The sequence below is a fragment of the Dermochelys coriacea genome, chromosome 9, assembly GCF_009764565.3.
Source record: "Dermochelys coriacea isolate rDerCor1 chromosome 9, rDerCor1.pri.v4, whole genome shotgun sequence".
In the NCBI taxonomy this organism is placed as follows: Eukaryota; Metazoa; Chordata; order Testudines; family Dermochelyidae; genus Dermochelys; species Dermochelys coriacea.
In genome coordinates this window covers 17,943,543-17,964,011 of record NC_050076.1, presented here as the reverse complement: position 1 = coordinate 17,964,011, position 20,469 = coordinate 17,943,543, and the positions used below count along the sequence as shown (strand labels likewise).

Below are 20,469 nucleotides of genomic sequence, written 5' to 3'. Positions count from 1 at the left end.
GCCATATCCAGCTTCCATTGCATCAAAGAGAGTTTTGAATCAATAAAAGTATTATAACCTCTTATGAACCCCATTCCAGGGACCACAGATTTGCATAATTTTGGTGATGCCCAGAATGGGTCCAAGTCCCCCCCCCCCACACACACACACACCTGCCTTGTAAGCTGATATATATTTTTTAAAATAATGTAAAAATGGACTTGAAACAGTAAGCGTTTAAACAGTTTCTCTATATTGCACAATGTGGGGGTACATGAGGGGATGAGGGCTCTGGCTGGAGCTGGGGATGAGGAGTTTGGGGTGCAGGCAAGCACAGTCCCCCCAGTCCTCTCCCCCGCCGGCAGCCGGCAGCCTCAGCCTACAGCCAGCGCCGCTCCCTTTTGTAGCCAGCAGTGGCTGGTGAGGGAGCACAGCGTGGAGAAACTCAGCCTCGAACATTGGTGGATCCAGGCCTCCAGGCCCTGAATTTGCTGGAGCATGGGCACTATGGGCCCATATAATTCAGTGCCCCCGCCCCATTCCAGTGCCTACAGTGTATCTCCAAATAATAATTTTTGTAGGAAACCAATCTATATGGTCTCTTCTTCCATTCCCATTAATGACAATTGTGAAGGTATCATGGGAAGATCAATCTCTCTAAAATAGTGTGGCCTGTTCAGTTACATATAGTAGAAAGTACAGTTTTGTACATTGGTCCTTTTGATGATCACTGATACTTTGTTTTTTGCCATCATCCTATCATCACTGAAACCTCCACCATTTCTTTGTCTTTCCTAGATTTTTGTCCTACAAATCTCCATTCATATTGTAGCCATTTCTAGATGTGTCGATCTTCTTTATGGATTAGGTCATTAAAATAACCAAAGCCTTTTATGTCTCAATATTTTTTTTTGTTTCTCCCACCTTGATCATGTAGAATATCTTAACATCTGCATTAAAGTTGAACTGATTGGTGTCTGGAAATCCATTGACTGCCCTGTAGTTTATTGCCTCTGGTGCCACTGGAAGTGAAAGGCAAATATGGATCTTTGACTCTAATGTATAAGTCCCTTATGTCAACTGATGCCTCTGATTCCTGCTCTGTACACTAGAACTGTCGGGATCCATTTTTGTTATGTGGGGCCTCCTTCGCACCAGGGTTAAGAGTAAAGGAGACAAAGAAATGTTATCCACCAAACTATCATCCAGGATTTGCTGCGTCACTAAATGCAAAACACATCAGAATCAGAGGTTACAGTTCATCTCTCTAGTCAGTTTAGACTATAGAATATAAAAATATGGACATATGCTTCTAGAGCCTGATTCTTAAGAGACTGTATGTACTAGTCACATGGGATATTTATACATCTAACAGTGAACAGCAAAGACTTTGTACAAATATAAAAGTAAATAAATGGAAAAATTAACTGTTTAAGAACCCAGATACCTGCCCCGCCCCATTGTGATGAAACCCTTAGACAATGGAAAAGGTTAGTGGAAGGCAGAGTTCTTTATAGCTGTTCCCAGGATTTGGCCATAGCAGATTCGTGAGTAGATTTAAAAGTTACACATATATTCATGTCCATTTTTATGCCACAACCTGAGTTTGAGGGTGTCTGCAATTTTTTGCAACTTTGAAAAGCAGAGCAGAAAGTGCTGCATCCAAAGCTTTGTTATCAGCTGCTGAGGGGAAAACATGGAGTCTTGAGTACAGGTCTTGCCAGGTAAGTATAGGGAAAATGATTGATTTGTAAATTATATAGTCTACACAGTGGCAGCTGGTGCCCAAAATAAATGGAGGCACTGCAGGTAGCACCCGCTACACTTCTGACTTCTGCAGTATGATCATGTTATCAAAGTGAAAAACTGGGAGACCATAGTCAAAGGTATCAAAGGGAAGCTTTTTGCTGGCCCATAAGTGGGTTTGGTGGGTAAGTGGGAAGAAAAAGAGACACCCACTTCCTTCTCCTCTCACCTCCCACTTCACAATAAAAAAACTCAAATGCTTTTCAGTTAATAGCAGTATGGAGGAAACAGTAATTACCCCTCTGTGACTCACTTTGCTGTTCTCCCCTAGTCTCAAACTCTTCCCCTTGATTCAGGTTCTTACCCTACCATCTCCCCACCACACACACACTATTGCTGCCACCACCAGCTGAATCCATTTTCTCCAGCACTCAGCCCAGACACCCAAACCATGCCCCTGTCTGTTCCCTCCATCCCAACCCCAGAACTCAAAATGATCCCCTCCTCACACACACCCCTATGTCTCAGGATGAGAACTCCATGCCCCCTTCCCTGCCCAATATTGCTAGTCCGAAGCGTTCAAAAATCATGTCATATGCCAAAACATCATGATTGGCTTAAAAATATGGAAATTCAGCCAAAAAAATTGGGGTTCTTTTTAATTTTGTTTTCTACTTTTTGAGCCTTAAATGTGCACTCAGGTAATTTTCAAGCATATCTCTGTGTCCATGAGGGCTAGAAACTTCTTTCTTTTAAATGAAAACTGAGATTCTCACACAATCCCATGACTCCAGAACACTGGGCTTTATGAAAAACACCATTTAGTGTGAGCCTTATGATAAAATCATGAAAATTGGCAACACATGACAGTTCAGAACCTACCCCCCCATGAATATCTCCCCCCGAAAGTCTGAATAGCTCCCTCACCCACACGTGCATGTATGCACACATTTGTGAGTGTGTGTACACATATAATCACACATGCACTCTCACACATTCTCCAGGCTCAGAAAACCCATTCCCACAATCTTGCCCCCCACCACCACCAGACTCGGAAAGCTCCATACCTCTAACTCAAAAAGAAAAGGAGTACTTGTGGCACCTTAGAGACAAACAAATTTATTTGAGCATAAGCTTTCATGAGCTCTAACTCAGTTGCCTTCCCATAAACTTCTAAACTGGGTCAGGGAAAGCAGGAGCAGAGGCAGCAGGGAGTATGTGCGGCCAGTCCTATACTCTGCAACTTTGAGACTGAAGAAAAATAGTGCCACAGAAGAAGCCTGTATTCCCTGCTCTGGGCCTCCATCTCTAAAGCTGGAGTTGCTCCAACTCCACCAGTAGTCCTCCCAGCAGCAGCAGGTAGTATTACACTCTGGAGTACATCAGCCATGCTACTTATTTGTGACCTTATTGGTGGGATTACCCTCCATCAGCGCCGAATGAGCAGCTGCCACTGCCTCTTATCCGTTTTGCTACTCTCCAGTTTGTCTACACTACAAGTGCTACAGCGACATGGCTGCAGTGCTGCAACTATGTGGGTATAGAGCTGTACTGAAGAAACTTGCTACAGCCACAGAAAGAATTTTTCTATCACAGTAGTAAAGCCACACCCTCATGAGGCAGTAGCTAAAGTTGCCAGAAGAATTCTTCCATTAACCTAGTGGTGTCTATACCATGGCTTAGGTCGGCTTAACTATATCTGTATGGGATCTGAATTTTCATATCCTTCAGCGATGTAGCTAGATCGACCTATGTTTTAGGTGTAGACCAGACCTCACATCAATGGGTTGCAATGCTTCAGTCTGGGTTGCAATTCTGTGATGTAATCTAAATCTGTCCCTAATAGCCTGTACATCCTGCTTGGTCCAGTGGCCACTCCAGCTCTCATCCACTTCTGTGGCTTTTCCCAACTTTTCTCTGGTACCTAGCTGGCCATTTATTTCTTCCTTGCCACTGCTCCATTCCCCCCTCACCTTCTGATTGCCTCACCCCAACTTCAGAATCTATCACTGAGGTACTACCACTTCATTTACCAACTGGGCCTTTCCCTTAAATCTGTGCCTGCTGATGACCCAGATGGCACAAAGCCCTATCTGAAGTGAAAACTGCACTGCACTTTGCCTTGCAATGTACCCTTTGAATTGTTTCCAAAGAAGCTCTGTTTTTGACATCTCTCATGCATTCATGCTTCCTTTGCTCCAGCTGTCAGTTCCTGCACTGTTAACAATGGGGGCTGTGAACAGGAGTGCATTCAGATCAGTGATGACCGCTACAAGTGCCACTGCCATCCATGCTACCAGCTGAAGAGAGATGGCAAACACTGTGAAAGTAAATCCTAAAGCACTTGACGTGAGCACACTTTAGGAGCGATAAAATAACACAAGATGATGCATATACCTTTGTGCATTAGACAATATATTATTTACAATTTATTTTACACCTAGCTTGCCAGAAACAGATAGAGGTTTTCAATGACTGCATTAAATAAAAATTTTTGAGGAGCAAGGTTCACTTTTGTTGACTTCCATGAGCTTGTTACTGGTTACATAGATCCCTGGTCATTCTGGACATGCCTTAAATGCTGGGTTGAGTTAAAGTAGGAACTTAAAATCATTTAAACTGTAACATTTAATTGCTCATTAAGACATACCTAATTATGGTTTGTGTAGTAATTTATGACTCAGCATAAGGTATAGTCTTTGTCCATTTTTAGTTTTTGTTATCAGTAATCACATTCTGATTCATCTGTCCTCTTCAGGATATTAAACCAAATTGTCTGACAATTATTTATTATTTGTATTACTGCAGCACATAGAGACCATAGTCATAGTCCAGAACCCCATTGTGCTAGCTGCTGTATAAATAGAACAATCATACTACCCTGGGTTTTTTTCCTTCTTTGGCAAGTGTTAACTAGTTCATCAGTTCTCAAGGCAATGATAACCTGCACTATACACTTGCATATGTCATAGGTGATTGGGGCAAAATCTTGTGTCCTTACTCAGCCAAAACTCCCATCAAAAAGTCAGCTGTATATTGTTTCTATTCTGCAGTACACTATATATAAAGACTAAGGAGTAAATCCTGCAGTTCTACTCATTTCCAACTCCGCATGTTTGCAGTGACTTTTGCATGAGGATTTGGCTATCCAACTTTATGTACAATCTCTGTTCTGCACAGAGTCAATCTGAGCTGAATTCTTGATGGCATTTCAGTGGAAGATTTTGAGCAAGGTTGTTTCTTCTATGCCTGTTCTGATGTCAGCATGGCCTATTGTGTGGCTGAATGTATAACATTCATGTTAATCAAGATGAACCAAATGATGAGACCATTAGCAGGGGAGAATGGGCAACTGATCTCCAAAATAGTAGGGCAAAACAGTCATTGAGTTAAATGGAAGTCTGATCGGGCCCCTAATTTGTGAGGCTTTTGAATTCTATTACTGCAGTGCAAACAACTATGAAGGTTCACTCTCTGACACCATTGGGGCTGATTAGGGTTAGCCAGCCACTGTGGGTAGCAGTTCATCAGCAATGGATAGACAATGCCAGTAATTATAGAACAATAGGGAAGGTGCCAATTTAGTACTGTGGGTTCCCTGTTTCTCAAGGCTGGAAGGAATCTAGTCCCAGTTGTGTTAGGATCTTGTTTGCTTGTTTACCATCCATGCTTTTTAAAACAATCATTTACATGAGTTACTCGAGTGTATTTTACACCATCATTAAAGGTTCCTCGACTGCTATATATCTTCTGCCTCTTTCAGCCCACTACTTTGTCATGTCATTGGCCAAGTGCCTGATCAGATGTCAGATATCAACCAAAAAAGGCAGAGGACTAAAGGCAGTGTCTTTTTGTAAATGTTTTTTCTGTTCTCGTTGCTGTATGAAAGATGCACACAAACGGAGGAAAGGGAGTATAATGAAATGGTGAATGTAACTATAAACAAAGTGCTGTCAAATATTTTTTCCTCTTTAATCTTTCAGTAAATGTCTACATTCATGTATGTCTACACTGCATAGGGGGGGAGGGATAGCTCAGTGGTTTGAGCATTGGCCTGCTAAACCCAGGGTTGCAAGTTCAATCCTTGAGGGGGCCATTTAGGGATCTGGGGCAAAAAAAAATTGGGGATTGGTCCTGCTTTGAGCAGGGGGTTGGACTAGATGATCTCCTGAGGTCTCCTGAGGTCCCTTCCAACTCTGATATTCTATGATTCTATGATTCTATGCAATGAAATACCTGTAGCTGGCCCATGTCAGCTGACTCAGCTTGCAGTTCTCAGGCTACAGGGCTGTTTACTTGTGGTATAGACATATGGCCTTGGGCTGGAGTCCAGGCCCTGGGACCCTATCCCTCTCGCCGGGTCCCAGAGCCCAGGCTTCAGCCTGAGCCTTAATGTCTACACTGCAATTAAACAGCGCTGCAGTCCAAGCCCTATGAGCCAGAGTCAGCTGACACAGGCCAGTCATAGGTGTTTAATTGCAGTGTAGACATACCCTCAGTTACAGTGATCTTGCAACAATGGAAGGTAAAACCATTTTCAGACAAAAGCATGACCTTTAAATTGACAGTAAATTTAATTGCTTTCAGTGATGGACCCCTGCACAAGTGGGAATGGAGGATGCTCACACATCTGTCAAAATGAGAGAGGACTTGCAAACTGTGAGTGCCATCCTGGGTACTATCTTTCTGCAGACAGAAAGTCCTGTGGAGGTAAGAAGCTGCAAAAAAGACTATTTAATGGGGAAGAAGGGCATTATTTGGAGTTTCAGTGTAACTGCACTTTTAATGGAAATGAGAAACTTGTGTGTGTGTGTGTATGTACCATGTGTATAGAATATAATATTTTTCCACATGTGCACACATTATATAAATATATGTGTGTATATAAAATAATATTTTCACAAAGACCCATGTGCATGCACTTGCACATATGGATATGTGATATAAAACAGCAGTTCTGTTTTATTTTTTGACTATCCCTAGGCCTCTGAAGGTCGTTTTAATAATGACAGTTATGCATTTTAATCCGTTAAGAAATTGTATTTACTGTTAATTGGATGAGGATCTGTGGGTAATCTGGCATTATTCATGTGTCGTCCCTTATGAAATAGTGCCCCAGATGAAGATATTGGAAAATTGGTTCAGATAACACTCTGATCTAGGTCAGTGACAACCTATTTAGAATTCAAAAGGATTTTCAACCAGGGAGCTACTTTCATATTAATAGAGAAACCACTTTGTGGAGAGAAATCACTAAGGCTAAGAATTCCAAATATAAAAAAGGTAGGTTTCCAAGTGGATTTTGAGAAAAATCTAAGGTAGTTAGGTGCCTAAATCTAGCTCCCTGAGGTTCCTTTGAAAATTCACATAATCTTGCCAAAATCTCCAGCTTGCAAAGTGACAGCTAATTAATGAATCTGAATAAAATCTTGGCAAGCTTTACACTGTGAAAACTTCAGGGAAGCTGCCAAATATTTCACCCTGAAAACTTCCACAAAGTAGCAAATGGTTTCTGTACAGCCCTGGGCCCCACTCTTGCGAAGACACTGATCACATGCATAATGTTACATGCTGCTTTTATATAAAAGGGTCTTGGTGAAGAGCACAGAACATCTCCTTACCTCAGCATGCTTGGCTAATTACAAAATGTACCTTGGGAAAATTAAAATGAAATAGCCAGAAATGTAAACTTAGAAAGAAATATGAGCTTCTTAGTTTTTGTCCTTGTGCAGTTATGCTCTACAAGGTCAGTACTTGGCTTTTTAGCGTGAGGAATCTTGTTCATTATTCTGTTCTTGAAAGCGATCCTCCTTCTCCTGCTCCTTTGGGTTTTCCAGCTGTGCTGAACTATATTCTTCTGTACTGACATTTAATTTGCAGAGTTCAGATGGTTCATTACAATGATGATGGGTCAGAGCACTTTGATCTGTTTGTAGAGGACCCTATTCCCTGTGCATCTCTTCCCCTTTTCACAGGGAAGACTTGGAGTGCCCCTTCTTTGATCAGTGTAGCTGTCACTTAACTCAACTTTGTGAATATGTTTACTCTGCAATCAGAGATGTGATTGCAGCATGTATAGGCATACCTGAGTTAGCTTTCATCTAGCTAGTGTGAGTACCAATAGCATAGAAGCCACCACAACATGGGCTTTAGCTTGTACTAGCTGCCCCACATAAGTACCCAGGAACCCAGATGGGTTCCTATGGCCTGCACTGAAGCCTGTGCTGCCATGGCTTCACTGCTTTTGGTACTTATGCTAGCTAGATTAAAGCTAGCTCAGGTATGTCTGTGTGTGCCGCAATCACAGCCCCTGGTTACAGTGTAGACATGTGATGTGTGAAGGAAGCTCTGAAGAATTCCAGGGGTGGTGCAGCAGAGTGGGTGCTGGTCTCCATGGCAGCATCCCATGCAGAAATCTTGTTGGGAGGATGTACCATTCAGGATGTATCCAAACCGATTTGACGCTGTCTGAGCAGTATAGATAATCAGGTCTCTATTTTACCATTGGTTTAAAAGTAATGGGTAAAAGGAGTGTGGTTTAAAAGGTTTAGTGATGACAGCCTCAGGTGAAATGTGATATTATACATGTAAAGTATTACTTTGAAGGAGGGTGTTGTGGCTTCAGTGTTTGTGGAATTGCTAGGTGCTGCCTTGTCTACTAACCATAAGATATTATTTCAATGGACACTTCTGAAGACTTTTATTTATATGAGTATGAGAGGGTATAACTTCTTTAAAAAATCCCAACTGATCTCATTGTTGATCTCTTTGTTTCGCAGACATTGATGAGTGTGCAGAAAAGACAGCCAGGTGTGCTCATCGTTGTGTGAACAACCTAGGGTCCTTCACCTGTGTTTGTAATCCTGGCTTTGAGCTGGGGGCTGATGGAAAGCAGTGTTACCGTAAGTGAAAGTTTTACAGCAACACATTTCAGGTGATCTTACCTGTATAATGCAGTACTTCAGTTTTAATGCAATCAGATTAGAACTCCCAGCAATAAAAAAGAATGCAAAAATTCAAGGTGAATATTCTTGCCTTCATCAGAAACGCTGCTGCCATTTTGCAAATTTATATATTCTTGAGCATGTATTTCAACCATTACTCCACTACAAACAGCCCCCTTGGTTTCAAAGGGCAAACAGCCCCGCTGGTTTATCTTCAAAAGGTAGTGAATTATATGGTGGGTGTGATTCTGGAGTTACCCAAAGACACCTATGCATTTTACTGATGTTAGATGGAATTTATTCATTCTCACCCTCCTTTTTCTCATGCCCTGTACCTGCTGCAAAGGGAAAACCCACATGGGAGCCTGATATGCTCGTCATCTCTCTGGATTTACTCAGGATTCCCCTGATATTTAGAAAAACGTACTGAGTAAAAAAGCAAGATCTATGATAATGAAAATAGGAACTAAGACTTCCAAGGCTCTTAAATTCCCAGTCGTTCTTCCTCAATCAATGTTTAAATGCTTCACAGCTCGCTCTCTTAAACATCCCCTACTCAACAAACCAGCTCCCTGTGATGATAAGTGATCCCCAGGCTAACCTAAGGGGTAGATTTTAGATTAATAAAGGAGATGGGCTGGAAAAGTTTGTGTTTTTTATGGGTCTGGTGTAAGCTCTCTGGAATGTAGTAGACAAAAGCATGACCTGTTTTAGTGAAGAGGCAGGCAGTAACTGTTCAATCTAATGATGCTGGACAGAGGTTTTCAGCAGAATTTCCCACATACATTGCGCACTAGAGGTGAACACAATGTTTGAGGGGCATGGGAATTATTCTATGAAATATTTTAATGAGGGAGAAAAAGCAATTTCAAATCATACAAATAAAACTAAATGTACAATTATTATTAAAACAAAGTATTTGAGAGGGACTGGAAAACTATTTGAGATCCAAATGAGGAACAATGCATATCACAATAGCAAAAAGAGATGCTATTGATACACAGAAAGTTACCTTATGTGAGCAGTATAAGGGGTCTAGACCACTCAAGTTCATCCTTGTTTTATGCAAAGATTTTTCTTAACTGACACATCTTTGTGGGGCAGAATTATGCATGCCTTGTATACAACATTAAGAAAAAATTTTTAAAAAAATATTCTGAATCTCTTTTAGGTACTTACATGGCCACCACTACCATATTATCTGAGCACCTCAGTCTTTAATGTATTTATCGTCATAACACCCCTGTAGGACAAGGCAGTGCTATTAATCCCCATTTTACAGATTGGGAACTGAGGCACAGAGAGACTAAGGCCCATAACCTTCAAAGGTATTAGGTGCTTAACACCCATTGAAATGACTTGTCCAAGGTGACACAGTAAATGGAGCAAGGAATGGAATCCAGGTCTCCTGAGTCCCAGGGAACCCCTCCCTCCCTCAACTATCATTCCTTTCTCTGAATAAACAGTCATACTTCTTACTATAAGAACATAAAAACAGCCATACTGGGTCAGACCAAAGGTCCATCAAGCCCGGTATCCAGTCCTCTGACAGTGACAAATGGCAGGTGCCCCAAAGGGAATGAACAGACAGGTTATCATCAAGTGATCCATACCCTGTCACCCAATCCCAGTTTCTGGCAAACACCATTCCTGTCCATCCTGGCTAATAGCCATTGATGGGCCTATCTTCCAAGAATCTATCTTGCTCCCTTTTGAACCCTGTTATAGTATTGGCCTTCACAACTCCCTCTGGCAAGGAGTTCCAGAGGTTGACAATGCGTTGCATGAAAAAATACTTTCTTGTGTTTGTTTTAAACCTGCTACCTATTAATTTCATTTGGCGGCTCCTTGTTCTTGTATTATGAGAGGGAGTAAATAACACTTCCTTATGTACTTTCTCTATACCACTCATGATTTTATAGACCTTTATCATATCCCCCCTTAGTCGCCTCTTTTCCAAGCTGAAAAGTCCCAGTCTTATTAATCTCTCCTCATACAGAAGCCGTTTTATACCCCTAATCATTTTTGTTGCCATATATGGCCTTCTCTTTCTCTCTCCGCCCTCCCACCTGCACCAGCCAGTATTGCAGTCCCTGATCTTCTGAGCATAGGGACTGCTCAGGTAGTGGTGCAAGAAGGGGCAAAGTGTAGGCACCATCACACAGCCACATATACACACCAACCAGCTGACGTGGCTGGCCACAGAGGCAAGTATAAGCTGCACCTTTGTACAGGCTCTAACAGCAAACACACTCTCTCTATGTGCTGAAATGCTCCAACAGGCACGGCAGCTCCTTAAGACACAGTGCTTTCCAGTGATCCTGCTGGGGTGTTACAACTTGGATCACCCTGAAAATGGGGCCATGCTTAAAAGATGCAATCTGGCTGTATACTTAGAGTGGTGAATTATGATTCACCTTCATTCTACAGGTGTACAAATGAAGGGCATAGTGGGAATGAGGATGTAAGGAGCTTCCTCTCCCATATGAGCCCTTTTACAGGGGCCTGGGGAAAACCTTGTTGGGGACCATAGTCCGTGTCCATGTTCTCTCGTTGTGTTATGCAGCCACAAGGTGCCTGAAAGAAAAAACGGAGAGAGAGGATGAAAGTGATGCTTTGGTCATGGTAGGGTGAAGGCATTGAGGCAGTGTAGCTGCAGTCTATGTAACCTTGGAGCCTCCAGGACAAATCCTGGAGAAATAAATCTGAATTCCTTCTAAAAACTCCAGCTGCTGTGCACCTCCTTCCAAATGACTCTCATGTACCAAAGAGTGCCAGGACAGCATGTTTCACGCATTCCTGGTTAGTAGAACTTTGGGGCTACATTCCTGAGCTATGGTATTCTACATGAATATGAACATGAAAATATCTGTTGTAATAATTTGAAAACTTATTCTTCCCCTCCCTGCTTTTGCAGGAGCACCCTGTTTGAAATAAAACAATGCAAAACTCAGCCTTGGTGAGCGCTCTGTCCAATTCTCATGCTTCCTAGAATGCTTACAATCTCTTCTTCTAGTATGCAAGCTCACAGTCCTTGTTCAAAGGCTTTGTAAAGTGCACTCGGGGATATATATTTTGTGTACACTAGTGCAATAGACACTTTCTGTAACTGTGGGCCAGCACCAAGTTATTCAGCACAAAGGTGAATATGATACAATGGAACATTGTTCAGTAGCCCACAACATGCTCTTCTAACGTCTGCGTGGGTGAGTTTATATTTTCTACTGCAGTTGTCCCAGCAATCAGTGTATGAACATATTGTATTGATGCCTATTCTCCAATTACTCTCCTCTTGTGCTTATTTATTAATAGTCTTTTGATCATTTCTCTGGAAGGCATCGAAATGGAAATTGTCAATAGCTGCGAAAGCAACAATGGCGGTTGTTCTCATCACTGCAAGCACTTGCCTGGTGGGCCTCACTGTTCTTGCAACCAGGGATATCTCCTTGATTTGGATGGGAAAACATGTATAGGTAATATATGATAAATGCTGCATCTCTTTCAAAGAGGGGAGGGGGTACAGATGGTCGATCAGAACAAAAAGGGAGATGGATGTGTAAGGGGAAGCCTAGAATAAAGCTTTTGCTTTTGGAAGTGTCTGGTTTTTCCCCTTCCTCTTGTCCTTCCTTTTTGTATTTCAGTAAACTGGAGCTTGTCTAAACTTCCCATTCAGTATTTCGACGTGGCCTATTGAAGGTTTGGTGGGATTATTACTTAATGCTTCTACCTGCATTGAAAAATGACACATCCATGAAATTGTTGTCAAGATGACCAAATTGTTTACAGCCCAAATTTATTTTCAGTCTCCTCAGGGATTAAAATTCCTTTTTCTAAGGTTTTCCATATTCCAAGGCCCACCAGCAGATAATTATCTCTAGTTGTGCACATTGGATTAATTTTCAAAAGTGATGTGCACCCACTTGGAGTCCACTTTGCAGTAGAGAAGTTCTTCAGCTCCTATCATGCTCATCCATTGGCAAGATTACACCTCCTACTATGTGAGAAATTGCCCATGGGATTTGAAAGCAGGCAAATATTAGATGAGTAGAAAGAAAAATGTGGAGATCTGTGAGAGAAGCTGATAATGGAGAATTTTTAAAACAAGAGGGTCAATTCTGGACTGGATCCTGAAATGAACTGGGAGCCAGCTGGGTTAACAATGGGATTATGTAGCCTTGTTTCTTTGTGTGTGTATAAAACAGGCAATAGCATTCTGCACACACTAGAGCCTAGAGATGGGCTAATGGAGTACTCATAAAGAAGAAAGTTATCATGGTCAAGGTGAAGGTGAGGTGAGAGCATATATGAAGATTTCAACAGAGCTGAGGAAGTGAAAAGGTGTTCTGACAGCAAAAATCTTTTTCAATGGCTACAGGCTGCATGTTTCAAAGTACACAATGACCTTTTAATAGAACTAGGAAACAAAATATCATCTGAAATATTGCTGGGCAGCTTTGCTTGTGACGTTTGCAGGAAAAGGAAAACTCCTTGTTCAAATAATCTGCTTTAATCAATTTTGTGCTGACCTCTAGCCTTGATTGATTACATTTTCTTTCTCCACTCTCTGGTGTGTACATTTCCTAATAATGTTGGTGTGCATTCCAAGGTTAATTGAGACACTGACCTTTCACATCTGTGGCTGCTCATCTAGTTAATGGTCAAAAGCATTTTGCAAACTCAGCGTTGACAGGCTACCTCTTGAATCACCACTTAATAGCTCAAAACACTAAAAGGGCTGAGATCAGCTGAGAGCCTGCTGTTAAAAGATAGCAACTTTATTCTTGTTTCCATTAATCAGGACAACAGTTTTTGACCACGTAAATTTCCCTGCTTATACAAGACACAATGAAATGGTGGCAAGTTGAGTATCAAAAAGTAAAATTGCTTATAAATATGTATCTTCTTCTTGTCTGAGAATGCTTTGTTGAATCGGAGGTTTCTGTTCGCTGCTGTCTATTTTATGTCATAACAGGCCTGAGGATTGAAAATATTCATATGAAAAATGATCTGCTGTAGATTAATTACTAGTGAAGAGATGCTAGTTATATGCTAGAGTAATTGAGTTGTTGTTTTATTGGTATTTTGGTAACGCATAGGAGCTCCCTGTCATGGACCAGGATGCCAGTCCTGGACCAGTTCTAGATGCTGTACAAATGCAGAATAAGTCCCCCTGCTACAAAATGTAGGCAACACCTGTTCTTAATATGTGGCAGTGTTCTTGTAGACAGCCCTGTCTGAAGATTTTTTAAAAAAAAATTGAGATGGGGGAGGTGATAAATAAGACACACAAACCTGGCCACTGAAGTACATTATCTTTCCTATCTAAATTACAAAACTATGAAGGCGAAAATGACCGACAGTGCATTAATGACAGTCTTTTAAAATAGATTAATTTCCTGAGTCAGATGAGCAGGTTGTCTGTTCAGCACAATCAGTGTTTGAATTGCCACCAGGAAGCCTAACTGAACCCCCGCTTTCTCCCTTCAGACCTGGATGAATGTGAGTCCAGCGAGGCCTGCTGTTCCCAGTTTTGCATCAACTACATTGGAGGCCATGAGTGCAGCTGCAAGGCAGGGTTCCGGCTTAATGACAACGGCTGCGTATGTGATGGTAAATGGCTTAACACTGATGGCTGAGGCTGACTCAGCACAAAAGGAAAAGAGATTTTGAAGCTTCTTCTAGCATTTCTTAGCAATTTCCCTGCTAAGAGAGCATGGCAACAAATACTGCTTTACTGATAGGATTTTAGCACTGTTTCCATTTTATAACAGTGGGGTGCAGTAATGACTCAGGATTGCATACAGACAGGGCCCTATACAGGAGCATAAGAGATGAGTCAGTGTAGAAGGAGAATTTTTTCCCTTTCCCCCATACACATGATACATGGACATGTCATAAAAGATTACAATAGTAATAGTAATCTTACATGGAGAGTGAACCCCAATATTTGGAGGTTTGGCTAAACCCTAGAAGTTGGGATGCATGTCCAAATTCTTGGACCTACCCAGCTGTGCTGTTTTTCTGTTGCTTCTAGCTGAACCATAAACATGGCAAGAATAGCCTCTTCCCTCATGGTGGGAACTAGGGAGCACAAAGGTCCATTGGAATGGGAAAACAATTAAATAACATTTTTCAGATCTCCAGAATGAGTTTTAAATTTTGGACAAAGATTCAGATAGGCTCTTGCTTTATCCAAACTAGTTTACCTGTCACTAGTTGCCATTAATATTTGCTTTCCAGATGTGGATGAGTGTCTTGGTGACAATGCCAGCTGTGACCATATCTGTGTTAATTCTCTGGGGTCATACGAGTGCATGTGTAGAGAAGGCTACAGACTTAATCTCGATAGACATTCCTGCATCTGTAAGTTATTGTAAAGCTTGAAGACAATTAAACACTTCTCTCTGATTTAGAACCTGACTTTAGAGTCAAGATTTCTAAAAGAGACCAGAAATTTTTGGGTGCCCAACTTGAGATACCTTAAAGGTAGTGAAGGCAAGCCATATGACGCATGTAGGTCCCATGTGAGCCCTCAAAATAATGGCTTGGCCATCAGATTAATGGAAGATGTGTGGCTAAATTTACTGCGCTGCTCTCAAAATCTCAACCTATTTTATTTTCACAAGTTAATATTGCTCATTTCAATTACATTAAGAAGATAAGCATCACATAAAAAATACAGAGACTCAAATTCTGCTCTGTTAAACCAGTGCAAATCCAGAATATCCCCACTGAAGTCAATGGAGTGACTCTGGATTTCTACCAATGTAACTAAGACAGAGTTTGGTCCAATGACTTCTCATTTAATAACCTAGTTTAATCATTGACTAAACTATGGTGGGGAGCTTGATATTTTTATCCAGCTGAAAAAAGCAGCTAATTGTATATTCTTGTAGTGCTCAGTTTTCAGCTTTTCATGTATTTTAGAGCCAGGCCCCAACAAAAATCTGTAAATTGAGCAGCAGATCTAAATTCAAACTTGTTATGTTTACAATATGATCAAAATACTCTCAAATTTGGGGGAGGAAAGGGGCAGGCAATAAGGGGATGGGGCATGTAATTCCAGATCTGAACTTCAGCATGTTCAAATTTGGTCCAGTATAGGGTATGTCTACAGTGCAGTCAGAGTTGGGACCACAGCATGTGTAATCAGACCCAAGCTAGCTTTAATCTAGTTAACTCAAGTAAGAACAGCAGTGAAGCCACAGCAACACAGGCTGCAGAATGGTCTGTACAAGCCCTCACAGAGCCCTGCATATGTCCTTGAGGGGTGAGCTTGTGCTGCTGCCCATGCTTCCCAGCTTTACAGCTATTGTTATTCAAACTAACTAGATCAGGGATCGGCAACCTTTGGCCCGCAGCCACCAGGGTAAGCCTCCTGGCGGGCCAGGCCGGTTTGTTTACCTGCCGTGTCAGCAGGTTTGGCCAATCGCGGCTCCCACTGGCTGCGATTCACTGCTCCAGGCCAATGGGGGCTGCGGGAAGTGGCGCGGGCAGAGGGATGTGCTGGCCGCCGCTTCCTGCAGCCCCCATTGGCCTGGAGCGGCAAACCGCAGCAAGTGGGAGCTGCAATCGATTGCACCCGCGGACGCGGCAGGTAAACAAACCGGCCCGGCCCGCCGGGGGCTTACCCTGGTGGGCCATGGGCCAAAGGTTGCCGATCCCTGAACTAGATCAAAGCTAGTTTGGGTATGTCTAATGTGCTGCAGTCACACTTTGATTGCAATGAAGATATACCCTATATTGGGCCAAATTTGAACATGCTAAAGTTCAAACCTGGAATTACATGCCCCATCCCCTTGCTGCCTGCCCCTTCCCTCCCCCAAATTTGTGAGTATTTCGATCACATTGTAAACATAACAAGTTTAACTTAGATCAAACTGTTGATTTGAGCTGCAGACTTGTCCAACCCCAGATTCAGAGTTTAGATCTAGGGTTTTAGATGAGGCTCAGTTGTTCTTTCCTCTTTTTCCTGCTTATATGTACTCTATTTATTAATATAGATAATAAAAACAGATCAAGTGTGACTATTTTATGTACTGTACATTTTTAAATAATATTGGTCTGACTTGAAAAATCTAACGCACAAAAAGCTGTAAAAGGAGGACTGAACACCAGAGTGGTAAGATGAAGCTCTGAAGCTGGCTCTGTCCTCTTAGCACTAGATGATGATGAGCTGGAGGAGGAGGAAGAAGAGAAACTGGAGATGGCTAGGATTCCAGGCCTTCGGTTTAGAAGACCTCCTCAGCTGCTTCGTTATGCTGCTGCAATAGGCACCTCCTATGAGGATGGGGACAAAGATGTACAAGGAGAACTCACTCTCATGCATAATATTGGTAAGTATAGAATCATAGAATCATAGAATATCAGGGTTGGAAGGGACCCCAGAAGGTCATCTAGTCCAACCCCCTGCTCAAAGCAGGACCAAGTCCCAGTTAAATCATCCTAGCCAGGGCTTTGTCAAGCCTGACCTTAAAAACCTCTAAGGAAGGAGATTCTACCACCTCCCTAGGTAACGCATTCCAGTGTTTCACCACCCTCTTAGTGAAAAAGTTTTTCCTAATATCCAATCTAAACCTCCCCCATTGCAACTTGAGACCATTACTCCTCGTTCTGTCATCTGCTACCATTGAGAACAGTCTAGAGCCATCCTCTTTGAAACCCCCTTTCAGGTAGTTGAAAGCAGCTATCAAATCCCCCCTCATTCTTCTCTTCTGCAGACTAAACAATCCCAGCTCCCTCAGCCTCTCCTCATAAGTCATGTGCTCTAGACCCCTAATCATTTTTGTTGCCCTTCGCTGTACTCTTTCCAATTTATCCACATCCTTCTTGTAGTGTGGGGCCCAAAACTGGACACAGTACTCCAGATGAGGCCTCACCAGTGTCGAATAGAGGGGAACGATCACGTCCCTCGATCTGCTCGCTATGCCCCTACTTATACATCCCAAAATGCCATTGGCCTTCTTGGCAACAAGAGCACACTGCTGACTCATATCCAGCTTCTCGTCCACTGTCACCCCTAGGTCCTTTTCCGCAGAACTGCTGCCGAGCCATTCGGTCCCTAGTCTGTAGCGGTGCATTGGATTCTTCCATCCTAAGTGCAGGACCCTGCACTTATCCTTATTGAACCTCATTAGATTTCTTTTGGCCCAATCTTCCAATTTGTCTAGGTCCTTCTGTATCCTATCCCTCCCCTCCAGCGTATCTACCACTCCTCCCAGTTTAGTATCATCCGCAAATTTGCTGAGAGTGCAATCCACACCATCCTCCAGATCATTTATGAAGATATTGAACAAAACGGGCCCCAGGACCGACCCCTGGGGCACTCCACTTGACACCGGCTGCCAACTAGACATGGAGCCATTGATCACTACCCGTTGAGCCCGACAATCTAGCCAGCTTTCTACCCACCTTATAGTGCATTCATCCAGCCCATACTTCCTTAACTTGCTGACAAGAATGCTGTGGGAGACCGTGTCAAAAGCTTTGCTAAAGTCAAGAAACAATACATCCACTGCTTTCCCTTCATCCACAGAACCAGTAATCTCATCATAAAAGGCGATTAGATTAGTCAGGCATGACCTTCCCTTGGTGAATCCATGCTGACTGTTCCTGATCACTTTCCTCTCCTCTAAGTGCTTCAGGATTGATTCTTTGAGGACCTGCTCCATGATTTTTCCAGGGACTGAGGTGAGGCTGACCGGCCTGTAGTTCCCAGGATCCTCCTTCTTCCCTTTTTTAAAGATGGGCACTACATTAGCCTTTTTCCAGTCATCCGGGACTTCCCCCGTTCGCCACGAGTTTTCAAAGATAATGGCCAAGGGCTCTGCAATCACAGCCGCCAATTCCCTCAGCACTAAGTAAATTAAAAGATTGTAGTTTTTAGGAGAGGAAACACATGGAGGCCATAGCCAGCAGCTTTGTGAAGTGAACATTCTCTCCTCAAGATCTCTTTCCCACCCTACAGAATCAACAGAGCCAGGAAGACTGGAGCTGGCATGAGGCCAGACAAAAAGACAGAGGGCCAAATTCTGGGGGGGTTTTTTGCCTTCAGAGGATGTTGGAAAGAAGTGTGCCAGCCAGAGACAGGCTCCCTGAATTATTCTGAAGGCTGAGGGTCTCTTCAGTCAGAATGACTATGTGGGGAACACAATTGCCAATAGCCCTGACTGCTACCTCAGAAAGGAGCAGTATTCTCTGCAGTGGCAGTGCTGCTGGACTCCAACCTCTCAGAAAATCTAGATATAGAAATATAACGGCTGAATATTTTGTGCAGCGTATGTGAAAGGAACGATGGTATTGAACTGGTCATAAACTTGAATAGTCAGTGTGTGTATAACCTTAGAAAATGTACACATGCCATGCCATGTATGTGCCTGAACAATTGTGTCTCCAACCTGGAAATTACCTGAGACTCAACATCCATGTTGTTCCAGCCAAATAAGAAGGCTTGGTCATTATAACATAGACTCAAAAGCACTATGCTTTCTTTTTGGTGAAAGTATTACTTCCTCAGAGTGAAAGGACAGATTTTTTTTTTATTTTGTATGGTATCGTTTTTGTAATTGCAACGTCTAATTACACTTCAAAGGGACTTTACTCCACAGCCAGAATTCAGGGGCTAGTCCTGGCTTTAATCAATTAACTTTTATTTATATAAAAAAGATAAAACTTCCAAAAAATATGTGATGTGTAACTTGCATTTAAACAAAAGCAGACACACTAGAAGAAAGAGTAAAGCAGCAGCCAGTCATCCACAGCAAGATATTGTGAGATTGACAACCAATGTGGAAACTGGCAAGCAATATAGCCACATGAAAAATTAACAGCATAGGCACCAAAGTTTAATATTGATTGCCCAGTGTTGGTGTTTTTTTCCACTATTGGACCTATGTCTTTTTAGGGGGTTGTAACTTGGTATCTGAGCTGCTGCACTTTTCCCAAAGCTGATGTAGGGTGCCAAGATTGGCTGCTCCAATGCCTTAAAGATGGCAGTGATAGAAGGAAGAAAATATCTTTTTAAAGTTTACAATTTTTTAAAATTCTCAAATGTAAAATTATTTCTTCCTAGTTTTAAAAGTCTTTTTGTGCTGTGCTCTATATTTTAACAAAACAGCCTGTCAAAACATGTCCTCTTGCAAGCTGTTAGACTGTACTATAGATCTAGTGGCTTTTACTTCATTTTTAAAGTAAACACGGTAACCTTTTCAATGGCACTTTGCATACTGATATTTAGGTCTGATTTTTCAAAATTGTTCTCAGAGGCAGCTCCTGAATTCTGAACATATTTGAAATCTGACCACCTACTCAGGTTCCTCAGTGGAAGCTGTTGGGTATTGATTGGCTTAGAAAATCTGACCTCACATATAAAATAACAGATGAAAAACAAGCAACCCACTGACTTAATATTAGCTGAAGGATCCTGCCAATTTCATTTTAAACACTCATCGAAATCCCCATCCAAAAAAGACTCCTGTCATGTGCCTCAAACCCCCTGAGAGGACAGGCTGATTAAATGGATATGCTAGTAATATAAAGCAGATATTTCAACCCGGGGCAAGTTTTTTCCCCTCAGCCTATGACAAAGACTATGTAGCAGGCAAGCTTGTACTTGCAAGTGTGTGCGGATTTGAAGGGGGTGAGTATGTGTGTGAAAGAGAAAGAGAGAGAGAGAGAGAGTTAGAAAAACAAATACATTTTCTTGTAAATAAAATGCTTACTCATAATCACAAGCAAAAAAGGAGATGATAAACTTTCCTAGAATAATTTAAACTTTGCTCTTGGAATATATAGTGAGTAT

The 20,469-nt window shown here is 42.1% G+C and overlaps 1 protein-coding gene across 1 annotated transcript in view; it reads left to right on the top strand.

Annotated features, from left to right (window-relative positions):
• The window catches only part of LOC119861396 (multiple epidermal growth factor-like domains protein 6), a 309,492-nt gene that overhangs the window by 214,571 nt on the left and 74,452 nt on the right, over nucleotides 1-20,469 (top strand). Inside the window, exons 7-13 of the mRNA XM_043492338.1 lie at nucleotides 3,928-4,053; nucleotides 6,313-6,435; nucleotides 8,505-8,627; nucleotides 12,005-12,142; nucleotides 14,157-14,279; nucleotides 14,910-15,032; nucleotides 16,829-17,005. Of these exons, the coding sequence (XP_043348273.1) occupies nucleotides 3,928-4,053; nucleotides 6,313-6,435; nucleotides 8,505-8,627; nucleotides 12,005-12,142; nucleotides 14,157-14,279; nucleotides 14,910-15,032; nucleotides 16,829-17,005 (933 nt within the window). The remainder of the gene's footprint in view (nucleotides 1-3,927; nucleotides 4,054-6,312; nucleotides 6,436-8,504; nucleotides 8,628-12,004; nucleotides 12,143-14,156; nucleotides 14,280-14,909; nucleotides 15,033-16,828; nucleotides 17,006-20,469) is intronic.